At 34.5% G+C, this 13338-nt stretch overlaps 1 protein-coding gene across 5 annotated transcripts in view; it reads left to right on the top strand.

Annotated features, from left to right (window-relative positions):
* LOC149793692 (hormone-sensitive lipase-like) overlaps positions 1-13338 on the top strand; it is a 42439-nt gene that overhangs the window by 2569 nt on the left and 26532 nt on the right. For all 5 annotated transcript variants that reach the window (XR_016422873.1, XR_016422872.1, XR_016422874.1 and 2 more), the window contains exons 2-4: positions 3655-3810; positions 8118-8195; positions 10655-10840. Coding sequence is in view for 2 of the 5 variants with exons in the window: in XM_089967673.1 (XP_089823799.1) it covers positions 3655-3810; positions 8118-8195; positions 10655-10840 (420 nt within the window). In the remaining 3 variants the exon portion in view is untranslated. The remainder of the gene's footprint in view (positions 1-3654; positions 3811-8117; positions 8196-10654; positions 10841-13338) is intronic.

The raw sequence follows: 13338 nt of genomic DNA, 5'->3' as shown, positions 1-13338 counted from the left end.
GAGTGCTTTAGACCACTCTGCCATGCAGGGCCCCAAATTTGAGGGGAATTATTTATTTTAAATTTTTCTTTGGCAAATTTGAGGGGAATTATTTATTTTAAATTTTTCTTTGGAACTACTAAGTGCCTCATTGACAAGACAATTAACACATTATTTTGGAATTATTGATAACTCATTTAGTGATATTCTGGATTGCTTTATTGCTGTAGATTAGGACATTCAAGACTTGGTATATCAGTACGCTCAAGGTTATTTGTACAGTATTACATTCAAGACTATTGGAATTCATTGGAACAGTCTGTATGTTTAGATGATTATTTGCAATTAATTCACAATACTGTCATGATTAGTGTCTCTGAAATTTGTTATTTTTTAACTTAGAGAAATAAATTATTCGTTGATTTTACTAAACTTGTTGCTTTTACTTCTTTCATTTAATAGTTTAAAACATAGAGTCATAACAACCCCTTTAAGAAAATACTTGTCTTCACATTGACTGAAATCAATATGGTTCAAGAACCAATCAACATATTCAGATGGAATTTGATAAGACCATTGTCATTTAAACCCAGATATATATTTTGTGGGACTTGACTACACAATTTTGGATAGCGCTATTCAATTAACTTTTTTTTTTACATGGAAATTTGCTTTTAGTCAGCAGAGCCTATGAAAGCTAAACACATTCTGATGCAGTTTGTGTTTTGTTACAGCTTTTCCAGATTTGAGTCATTTGACTTTTCACATAATTTAACATCTTGACACAAAATTGTGCTTGTTTTGAAGAGTTTTTAAAGAAATTTGATTTCAGGCATTCTTAAGTGTCATTTTGAGGGGTCATATTACATGAATTCCTTGCCATCAATCAGAGGGGTCATATTACATAAATTCTTTGCCATCAATTCCTAGGGGCGCAGAGTGGTCTAAAGCGCTCTCCATTATGGATCACTGCCATCTCACCTCTGTCTGCGTGGGTACGAGTCTCGGATTCAGCCAATGTGGGTGTGTGAGAAAGCTTGCCAGTAGCTTCTCATGGGTGGGTGGTTCTTTCCGGGGCTTTCCTGTGTTCTTCCTCCACCATTAATACTGGCTGCCATGTATAGCCTATCATGTGCTGAAAAATGGTGTTAAACCCTACAACAACAACAATATAAATGCCTTGCCATCAATTAGAGGGGTCATATTACATAAATTCCTTGCCGTCAGTTAGAGAGGTCATATTACATGAATTCTTTGCTGATATTTAGAGGGGTCATATTACATGAATTCCTTGCCATCAGTTAGAGAGGTCATATTACATGAATTCCTTGCCATCAGTTAGAGAGGTCATATTACATAAATACCTTGCCATCAGTTAGAGGGGTCATATTACATGAATTCCTTGCCATCAGTTAGAGAGGTCATATTACATGAATTCCTTGCCATCAGTTAGAGAGGTCATATTACATGAATTCCTTGCCATCAATTAGAGAGGTCATATTACATGAATTCCTTGCCATCAATTAGAACGGTCATATTACATGAGATCCCTTATCATCAGTTTGAGGGGTCATATTACATAATATTTTTATCCAAAACTGCCATTATAAAGCCTCTGCTGAAGAAACCAACACTAGACCATAATGATTTAAAGAACTATCGCCCAGTTTCTAATCTCCTATTTATATAAAAAATCTTAGAAAAGGTTGTTCTATCCCAGCTTGTATCTCATCTAAATTCAAACAGTCTTTTTAGCAATGTACAATCTGCATATCGCCCTTGCCACAGTACTGAAACTACTCTTTTAAAAGTAGTTAATGACATTCTCTCTGCTTTGGATAGCGGAAAGATTACAGTTCTCACCCTCCTTGATTTGTCTGCAGCATTTGACACAATAGACCATGATATATTACTTCACTGTCTCCAGCATGTATTTGGGATACATGATACAGCTTTACTGTGATTCAAGTCCTACTTGGTCAACAGGACACAAATTGTATCTGCAAATGGAATACACTCCAGCCCAGTTGATCTATGTTGTGGTGTTCCACAGGGGTCTGTTCTTGGACACTCATTTGCTCTCAAGTGTCACAGATCATCATCCAACGTCTCACCATTTGTATGCTGATGACACACAAATATACAAATCTATTCACCCAACTGAAGTTGCTACCATCCAAGGTGTAGAGAGGTGCATTTCTGATGTGAAATCATGGATGACATGTAACAAGCTGCAGATGAAGGATGATAAAACTGAGGCCATTCTGATCACAACACAAAGACTTTCTCATTCACATCCTTTACCTCAAACAATAAATATCACCAACATTAAATTCACACAATCAGTACGAAACCTAGGTATTCCTCTGGACAGTACTCTCACATTGCACCAACATGTCATGAACATATGCAAGGCTGCATATCTTAAGCCGAGATGCATCAGCTCAATTCGCAAATATCTTTCAGTTGATGCAACTAAAACACTTGTGTGTTCATTAGTACTTTCAAGACTGGACCATTGTAACTCAATTCTGTCTGGTTCATCTCAATATCTGCTCCAGAAACTTCAAAAAGCTCAAAACACAGCTGCTCAGATCATACTGAGAGTATCACAATCAGAGCACACCTCCCTGCTGCTCTGTACCCTACACTGGCTATTCATTCGATCCAGAATCAAACACAAAATTTGTTCTCTGTGCTACATTTCACTGTCGGACTCTAGTCCAACATACCTATCCGACCTCACCAGCAAGATACTTACGCTTCTCTTCTGACAATCGTATACTCATTATTCCCACTATGAAAACAAAGTCATATGGACAGAGATCTTTTGCATACCAGGGCCCAGCAATGTGGAATGAATTGCCCACTGAACTTAGACACAAAGACACAGTGATCACATTCAAGAGGGCTCTCAAAACTGACTTATTTCGACTGCAAGAACAAACTTTTTAAAGACCTAATAATGTTTCCTACCTTAAATGTTCTCAGCATGTTTTTTAATGTTTTCTAATTTCATGGTGTTTGTTTTTGTAATCATATCATCATATGCTTTTTATCTTATAGGTGTTGTCTAATGTTGTAAAGCACATAGAGCTTCTAAAGATTAGGCGCTATACAAAGTCCTCATTATTATTATTATTATTACATGAATTCCCAGCTGTCATTTAGAGGGGTCATATTACATGAATTCCTGGGGCCCAGAGTGGCCGACTGGTCCAAAGCGCTCTCCTTTACGGATCACTGCCATCTCACCTCTGTCTGCACCGGTTCGAGTCTCGGATTCAGTCAATGTAGGTATGTGAGAAAGCTTGCCAGTAGCTTCTCGTGGGTCAGTGGTTCTTTCCGAGGTTTTCCCGGGTTCTTCCTCCACCATTAATACTGTGCTGAAAAATGGCGTTAAACCCAACAACAAGAACAACATGAATTCCCTGCTGTCATTTAGAGGGATCATGTTACATGAAATCTTTGCTGTCATTGAGAGGGGTCATATTACATGAATTCCTTGCTATCATTTATAGGGGTCATATGACATGAATTCCTTTCCATCATTTATAGGGGTCCTGTTAGACGAATTTCTTGCCATCATTTAGAGGGCTCATATCTCAAGAAAGACCATCTTTTCATATCCTTTTATTTTCTTATTTTTTAATGTTATTGATTCCATTTCTCCAGTTTTGTAAATCTGTCCATAAATTGGTGCAAGGGCTGTTGACTGTCATGGCTTCATTCAGTGAGGGATATCAGGAAAAATATTCTGTTATGAAGTTAGCCAGCTCCATCCTGAACAGTGGGAAGTATGTGATGGACCTTGATTTAAGGGCCAAACAGGTAATAATCACAAGATTTTTTATGAATGCATGATACAGTTATATACAGGTCTTTGAAAATGTTATTGGTGGTAGTGTTTTTTTCTTCTTCTTTAGAGTCGGGATTTAGCTTGGAATTTTCGAGGATATATGCTTAGTAAAACAAATAAAAGTACAAGGTCATTCTATCAAGAAGTACAATTTTACATTAGTGTCTTTCGTATATTCACATTGGACACATTGAATGAAAAGCAATAAAACATTTAGATGGCATCATGAAGGCAAATATATGTATTTGAAGAACATATTTCTTGAAATGCATTGAGTGTAGTCATTCTCAATTAAATGTAGGCTATATTTTCATTAAGTACACATAACATTGCATGCATCTCAGCACATAGTATTTTGCATTTGGGTACAACACAGTATTTGGCTATTTTTTGATTGTTGCATTATTTCCCTCATGCTGTCATATTTTTGCCAACTGGTTTCAAGTTTTTGATTTACAACATATGAAAATATGTGCCCTAACTGTACCTGAAGTTTCGTAAGTAAGGAATTAAATGATTTTTTTTTGTCGGTATCCAAAAATATACCACAAAATTGGTCATTTTTAGGTATTATGCAGTCTCACCTAAAAATTTGCAATTTTTAACAATGTATTAGTCTCTATTATGATACTAACAGATCATCGAAATAGCTTGCATCTGATAGGAATTTTTTAAATAAAATTTGATACCTTAATTTCTTTATTTTATATACATGTATCATGTAAGCCAACATTTTTATAATGCAGAACCTATACAAATATCAGGGCTCTTATCATTAAATAGGGATTTAGACAATTCAGTAGTGTCCGTATCCATTTTGTTGTATTATACCTTTAGGATACTGATAACTCTTACATTGCTTTGACATTTAGGGGCCCCGAGTGGCCGAGTGGTCTAAAGCGTTCTCCGTTACGGATCACACTGCCATCTCACCTCTATCTGTGTAGGTTTGAGTCTCGGATTCGGCCAATGTGGGTATGTAAGAAAGCTTGCCAGTTGCTTCTTGAGGGTCGGTGGTTCTTTCTGGGGATTTCCCGGGTTCTTCCTCCACCATTAATACTGGCCGCCATGCATAGCCTATCGTGTGCTGAAAAATGGCATTAAACCCTACAACAACAACAACAACTTTGACATTTAAGCGGTGGGTCAAAGGTTGGAATAATAAAACCTTTTGAAAAAATGCTGTAAACTTTCAACTCAGTATTTTAAAAAAAAATGGTTATGGACACTTCAAAAAGTATTACCAGAACATGCATATCAAAACCTCATGGGTTATTATTTTCTGATGTGTTACAATGTTGGAAAAAATATATGACATCTGTGTTAAATTGTCTTTATCTTAAACATTTCCAAGAAATGGGATGATAAGTTTTTATGATGAAAAATTGCATCATGAATTATGCCATAATGAAAATAAGAATAATAAGCCCCTGCATTCATAAACAAGAATGGGTTTTAAGGACCCTGTCTTTTGTTATGATGTTCTAAATAGAAGAAAGGGATACTAAATGATGGAGCAAGAAGAAGAAACAGTGTCTGGCAGTAGTATTGGCATGTGTGTACATATACAACTTGGAAACTCAAATTTCTGTAGTATCCGTAACCTAAACTAAACTTATGTCATTTTAATGTCTTAGTCTGTTATGGTCATTTCAATGAAAATATACAAATCATGTAACTGAAGTATATCTCTACACAAAAGATTTATATAATACACGTATATCCATTTTATGTGTGAAATTATGCAGATTTGTATAAAAATCACAATTTGATGAAGAATTGAAGATCACTTCTCTGGTTACATACCATGACTTGAAATGGGGGCTCTTAGATGTCCTTTATAAATGTGTATGCATGATACAAACAAAGAAGAAAATGCTTTGATAGCCTGTAAACTAATTGAAAGTTAGTACTATTATAATGATGATAAAAGGGTATGGACACTACATAAAAATCATTTCTTTGTTCAATTCATAAATGAACCATATTATTTTAGAAACTGAGATTAAAGTATGCTGAATGATCTCTTCTCTGCTAACTTATATAAATTTTTTGATTTAATGTGTGATTTTTATCATTTTTATGAGTTTATACAAATGGAAATATCAACAATCATCGTTGCATTGTTCGGTCTTGGTCAGTGTATATTTTATAACACGTACCAATTAAATTAATGTGTATTGTACAGCTTTAATGTTCCTTCACTAATACTGCACTGAAAGTGATATATTTAAATATAAACCAGGAGTGTTTGTAGCAGTATAGCTTAAGCCATCAAAGTGAAGTCCAGTGTACAGTTTTGTAGCAGTATAGCTTAAGCCATCATAGTGATGTCCAGTGTACAGTTTTGTAGCAGTATAGCTTAAGCCCTCTGTGAAGTCCAGTGTACATTTTTGTAGCAGTATAGCTTAAGCCATCACAGTGATATACAGTGTACATTTTTATAGCAGTATAGCTTAAGCCATCAGTGAAGTCCAGTGTACATTTTTTTAACAGGATAGCTTAAGCCATCAAAGCAATGTCCATTGTACATTTTTGTAGCAGTATAACTTAAGCCATTGAAGTGATGTCCAGTGTACATTTTTGTAGCAGTATAACTTAAGCCATCAAAGTGATGTCCAGTGTACAATTTCTTAGCAGTATAGCTTAAGCCCTCTGTGAAGTCCAGTGTACATTTTTGTAGCAGTATAGCTTAAGCCATCAAAATGAAGTCCAGTGTACATTTTTGTAGCAGTAAAGGTTAAGCCATCAGAGTGATGTCCAGTGTACATTTTTGTAGCAGTTTAACTTAAACCATCGAAGTGATTTCCAGTGTATATTTTTGTAGCAGTATAACTTAAGCCATCTAAGTGATGTCCAGTGTACATTTTTGTAGCAGTATAGCTTAAGCCATCAAAGTGATGTCCAGTGTACAAGTGTTGGTGACTATAATTTCAATTGTGATACATGAAAAAAAGCAGAAATGTTTATGTCTGGTCAGAATCTGATAAAAAAGATATTTCATGCAAACCAGTACAGCATCCTGTTTCAACATTAACATGTAACCAGAACTTTTCAATGAAAGGGGGCACTTTAACTTGAATGTTACAGAAGTGAATAAAGTTAAAGCAGACCAAATGAAACTTCATGGACGGCTGTATTTCAGATGTGTATATAATGTAAATTAATGTATGCTAGAAGGTATTAAGCAATTAATTTGCTTACTTCTTTTATCCAGGTAATGAATTTTCTTGCTGACCAAAGATACACTGCACTGGACACTTAAAAATATCAATTTTAGCATACTAATTCTTGTACAGTTTTTCTTATTATTTAAGAACTGGCTTGTTTGATTTGCTATTTTCTGAATTAGAAGAGCGGTTATAGAAAATGCAGAATTAAGAATTTATATACTGTAGTTAATGTTAGCAATATCAGAAGAAGGAAGATACAGTTGAAATGCGTACACCAAACATGAAGTGATTTCTTACATCACATTTTATGATTAAAATTACATTTTTTATCTTTCCTGCACCTAAAATGTCATCAAATGCTTTGCAATTGGTGATAGTTGTGGTTTGTAAATGGATGCTATATTTACTTTGTCTGGTGCATTCTTTGTCTTCCATGGCATATTCAGAAAAGACAAAAATCTCAGAAAGGAAGATGCTGAGGACCACAAAACAGTTCTTTTCCCCCAAATTGTGAATCAGTCCTGCCATTGTTTCATCTGAAAATTTAATTTTATTGAAACTGTGCAAGACTTTGCATAATTTTTGTTCATAATAAAAAAATGGAATGAAAATATCATGACAGTTTGGGGAAAAAAGAATTCATTCTAACTGCACCTTTACAGTTTTCATAGTTTAAAATTTAAAACAAGGTCAAACCATTATAAAATAGTATGTATTTCCTTGTACCATGTGTTATGCAAAAGAGCTTTTGTATTAGAATATTATTCTGTCATCTGGTGTGTTAAATTAGGGGTTTCTGTTTATTAATTATAGATTTACTGACACAGGGTGAGTTTGACCAGTGTTGCTTTATTGGAACCTCAAATCTGCAAAGAAAAGAAACATATCCACATTTTAGTACACAACTGCAAATGTTGTTTAAAAATAAGCAAATATGCATTTGTCCTTGTCGCTATTTTACAAGCATAATCATCATGTCATGACAGAACAAGAATTTTAAGTAGTTTATCATGGATTTTCTGCTGCTCATTTTTTATGTTCAGCCAATCAGAAATCACATTACATATGCTGCTATGGTAGAATTGTATTTTCATTTGTCTCATCAGGTTACAAACATCACACGAAGAGGAGACATTGGTTTCTGCAAAGCATTTTGGTCCATACCTGAGTCTGGTTTTTTCCAGGTATTTAAATTAACCATATTTGATGCTTCAAACATCAGTCTACACAAATGTGGCTGCCCATAATGTGGCAGCAGATCAGGGGCTAATAGGGTAACAATTACCATTTCAAGTACAAAGAGTGTGATTTAGAATTTTAACATGTTATATATATCTGATTTAATATTTATATATATATTTTAATTTAGTTGTTTGTTTGTCAGTTTTAAATTTTAATTTTTCTTACATGCAATTGTAATGTAAATTTATTCACTAGAGATGATACTTTTTCAGAAAATTATTTGACCTTGACTGTTAGTTTATAAACAACATGTGTTGATCTAAATTCTGACCTGGATTCAGAATTAGTAAACAAAGTTCTCTTTTATTTTAAAATGATTGGTTGTTGTCAAGGTCATGATGGCACTACATGGGTTAAGAAGTAAACACTTTTTACAAAATTTTATTCTGGGAATATAATCATTGGTCTAATCAAGGCCATATTCTGTTTATGTGATATAAACATGGTCATGTGACTCCCCTCTGATTTTGCAACTTGGGGGAATTTGAAACTGCATCTTATGATACAATATAATCTTTGTTTTGAGGGAGATTTCTCAGTTTTGGGCTTTTCATACTGATGTCAAGTTAATTAGTTGTAGCCAGATTTGAGCTATAATAATTTTTTAGATCTGTTGGATTTAAAAAGGATTAAATCTTTATTCTCTGGAAATATTTTGAGGAGTGCTCAAACAGAAACCTTACAAATTTAATTTTGATTTCCAATACCGGAGTGCCATTATTTGTATTTCTACAAGGAACTGTAGATAAGTACAGTACTAAATACAACATACGTCATTGTCATCCATCCTGGATTTTACATCAGGATTCGAATTTGACATTATTAGAACATTTATTACTAGGACTTTTGCAATTTAATTTGTGGATTATTCTTAGATTATGTTTGGATTTGATTCTTGGAACTGTAAGTTCTTCTCCTTTTTTCATTTTTTACAGAATTTTCCAGGAAAATAAATTATTTGTTAAATTTTAGAAAGCTTGTTGTTTTCACTCTTCCTGTGTTACTGTTTATTCGAGCCTCAACATGTAACAAACATAGCTTTAACAATTTTCCAGTCATATCGCTACGATGTCTGCAGTGTGGCAGTTTAAAGTGATGTCAAGCACTGGGGCATCATGCTGCAGACATGTAGCATGATGTCCCACCCAGTCACATTATCCTGACACCAGGTCATCCAGTCCTAACACTATCCTCTTAATGCTGAGCGCCTAGCGAGGTAGCTGTTGGTATGACTTGGTTGGGGTTCAGACCCATGAGCTCCCTCATCCAGGGTGGACGCTCTAACCACTAGGCCACTGGATTGGTCTTCAAGTACAAAGAGTTAGCATACTTGAAACAATTATGATTTGAATTAAATTTGAAAAGTAATTACCAGTATATTATCAAGCCATAGGATTTAGTATTAGTTCCCCCCAAAAATATGCGCTTTCTATTGCAGTGGTTTTAAAATTAGGTTAAGCAGGTCATTTTCAAAAACAAAACAAAAATTTAATGTGATTTTTATGATTTCAGTTTTTTATCGTGTGTGTGTGTGTGTGCTAGGGTCTGCACTGAAAAACAGCAATGGTGGGCTGACTGAAAACACAAATATATTTTTTTAGAGTTTGGGCTTAAAAATAATAAATTTATAAAATTACAAACTGGATGCCCAGTTGAATTGAAATTATTTTCATCTAATTCTAGGACATATTTTGTAATACGCCAGATTTAAAAGCAGACATATATTTTTTTCATTAAAAATATGCATTTTCATTGATAAATGAAATGTATTTAGCTCAAGATATATTTTGGATTAAATTTAACAACTTGCATATGAAACGTTTTACATCGTATGTAAATAGCAGCATTTTCAGGAGTATAACATATTTATCACTTTAGTATTGCCTCTGAATCAGTCGGATCAAAATCAAGATATGTAATGGAGATCTGACCTGCACCAATAAATGTTTATGTTTTGGGTGACTATTGGAATACTTATCCACTTATTTTTAGTATCATTTAAATACTGCATTTCCTGTTAGAAAGGGTTATCATATAATAATGATATAGATTGAAAGATATAATTTGATTGGTTAATGACAAGGTCAGCAGGACATGACCATGTATAATTGCCTATCCGATCTTTTAATTTGAAGTAGATATCAGTTTTAATTACATTGACTATGAATTGAGATGCAAGGTAAAGCATATGCAGATTATTTATTATTGACATTTCTGTGACATATATGCCTCATATTCAGAGTTTCCAGAGTATTCTTGATGCTTAAATATTACCATTCATTTGTATGATGTTAACTTTATAAATCATTCATTGTAAAAACAAATATTAGAGTTTCAAAATATTTGTTTTCACCCGTATTTAGTATTTATATCAGCAGTTTTGTTCAATTAATTCTTTCAGCAAATTCAATCCCTAAGACAGCGTCATGTTCAGGTCAATAAAGTTATCACCCTAAAGACGGATCCATTCGAGGTGCCACTGGTGGACAAGCCTGCTGAGACTGTTACAATTACCTCCCCTTGTTCCCACACTGGGCCAGGCCCACTAAAGCTTAGGCTTATTTCGCATGAACTCAGAGAAGGCCAGGTAGGAGCCAATAATTGAAGTGCCATTGGTTCAGTGGACCAAATTAATAAAAATTGCATCAGGAACATTCAGATGTGAAGATTTTTCTGTATTTATTCTAGTACTTGTTGGCTTATTGACCTGGAAGTTCTGAAAATTTAGGTCATCCAGGTGATGATGGTCAATAAAATTCTTCCTTATGCCAGAGATATTAGCTCCACACTAATTTCTGAAGTTGAAATATTAATTGTTCTATGATCATGTACATAATCATTATGTTAGCTAAGATGAGTACAGTGACCCTGCTATAACACAGTATTTGGATTTTATAGATCCTGACTGTGTTATAAACAAACCATGTAATAAGCAGCCAGGTTAGCTAGCTGAAGACAATGATGCATGTACCAAAAATTTTGAACATGGCCTTGGTGATGTTGGTAATAAAAGCAGGTGCAAAATATGTGTGCTTTTGATTAAATGAAGACGAAACTAGTCTGAAATACACTTGTATATTGACAACTTACATTTCTGTAGTGTAGTCCATAATGTGTTAAATACATTTATATGAAAAATCAATGAATTCGAGTATAGATCACATGTTATAAAATTCATATATCAGTGACATCCTGTTAGAAAACAAATGAGATGCATGTAAAGAATCAGATTTATATCCCATTGGCAACAAATACGTGTCACTAAACAGTTCACTGTGATATTGTCACCTGGAGAAAGCTGTCATCTTGCTGAGGCTACCCAAGGGATGAGGCTATTCACAGGGAAATGAAAACGTGAACAAATTAAAAAGCAACTTACAGTTTCAAACTAATTTTATGATGAAATAATATACAAGGGGCAGTTAATATATATCCAGATCACCGATTCTAATTTTAAAACACAAGTTTGTATGTTTTATCATCAAAGGATATCATGCAGGAAATTGATAGTTGCTACCTTACTCGGAAAAGGGTTGATGGTCAATCAGCTATCAAAACATAATGCTTGTGAATGGGCAAGAGTTTGTTTGTTAACGTAATTGATATAAAAACTAGGCCTAGCTACTGATGCCTTGATGAATACATTTCGCTACAACACTAGAACTAACCAGGCCAAGGCGAGTTTCATTTATAAAAAATATGGTATGGTCAGTCAGTGTACCTCTTAAATAATCACAGGGTGATGTTGTTTTCGCTTTCATAACAGAAGAAGGCAAAGTTTACATTTTTAGGCAACTTGTCACCCACTTACGAATGGCATTTTGTCTATGTCTCAACATGTCTTGATTCTGAGGTCACGCACACTGCTTATTCTGCTACATTCGGAAATGAACACAATAACGAAAGCTAAAGTTGTTTATTTGATGTACTTTTACAAATGACCACATGTACATCTCTGGGTCTTTCTGCCTCTGAATTCAATCACTGTAAATACCAGTACACCCAGCCCCCAGTCAGAGTCTTTGAACTTGTTGCCAAGCTATTGCATCGTGTTCTTTTTTATGTATTCTTTTAAAATGGCAACATGTATGTACATCAAGGGGTCTTTCAGTCACTGAATTCTGCCATTGTAAATATCAGCACAGATCAACACATTTTCCCCACAAAGCAGGAGACTGAAGCAGGCCTGGCAAGTCTTTGAATTTTTCCGCACATCTATTACATGCGTATGAAGGACTCCTGCCTCCATGATTTTCTGCGTCCCAGATCAAAAATTGATGTCCAGATATGCGTAATTACGCGTTTCTGAGATCTCAGTGGTAGCAACATATAATAATTGTAGAACATTGATTGGGACTGAATTTTTTTTCATTTGCTTAGTATTTATACAGAACTATCAATGCTTCAAAGGTAATCAACAAATTGTCTGAGTACATTAAAAAAACATTAGTCCTCATTTGGTCGATTGTAGCTAGTCCAGTGGTATGACTGTTTGAGTGGATTAACAGCATACAGTACTCAAGCCATATGTCAGCATAAGAGGATTATGATGTAACAGTGCACTGTTGAGATGTCTTGTGAGTATGAACAAAATATTCATTTATTGGACAATAGATAGATTCTGGTGCATTTTTTATCCACAGTTTGTGGTTCCTTTCATTGTGCACTTGAATTTCTCCTCTCCAGTAAGAACAAAATCACAATTTGCGACATTGGTGAAGCCCAGTGCAATCCCCGAATACAAAAATGTGTGCGTTATTTTTTATACCTTTAGGAAGAAATTCTTTTTTTTCATGTATGAGAAAATTACATACATATATAATTTCAGTAACCATGACATGATTATTTTTTATTAGGATTCATATAGGTAGTAAAAGAGAAGAACTGTTGGCAACCCATTCTCCTTCTTCCTCTCCCCCCATTGCTAAATCAGTGCAGAGTTTCTCTGTTGCTTTGTATCTTGTTTACTTGGATTTAATTAAGAGACTATAATGTGTCACTCAGTAAAATATGCTACATTCAGTTTTGGTTGGTGGTTATTGTTGACTCTTGTCCATGGTAAATAATAACTACCAATCAGAACAG

This window comes from Sinohyriopsis cumingii, chromosome 8 (genome assembly GCF_028554795.1).
Source record: "Sinohyriopsis cumingii isolate HCF-2022 chromosome 8, ASM2855479v2, whole genome shotgun sequence".
In the NCBI taxonomy this organism is placed as follows: Eukaryota; Metazoa; Mollusca; class Bivalvia; order Unionida; family Unionidae; genus Sinohyriopsis; species Sinohyriopsis cumingii.
This window is presented reverse-complemented; position numbering and strand designations above follow the sequence as displayed.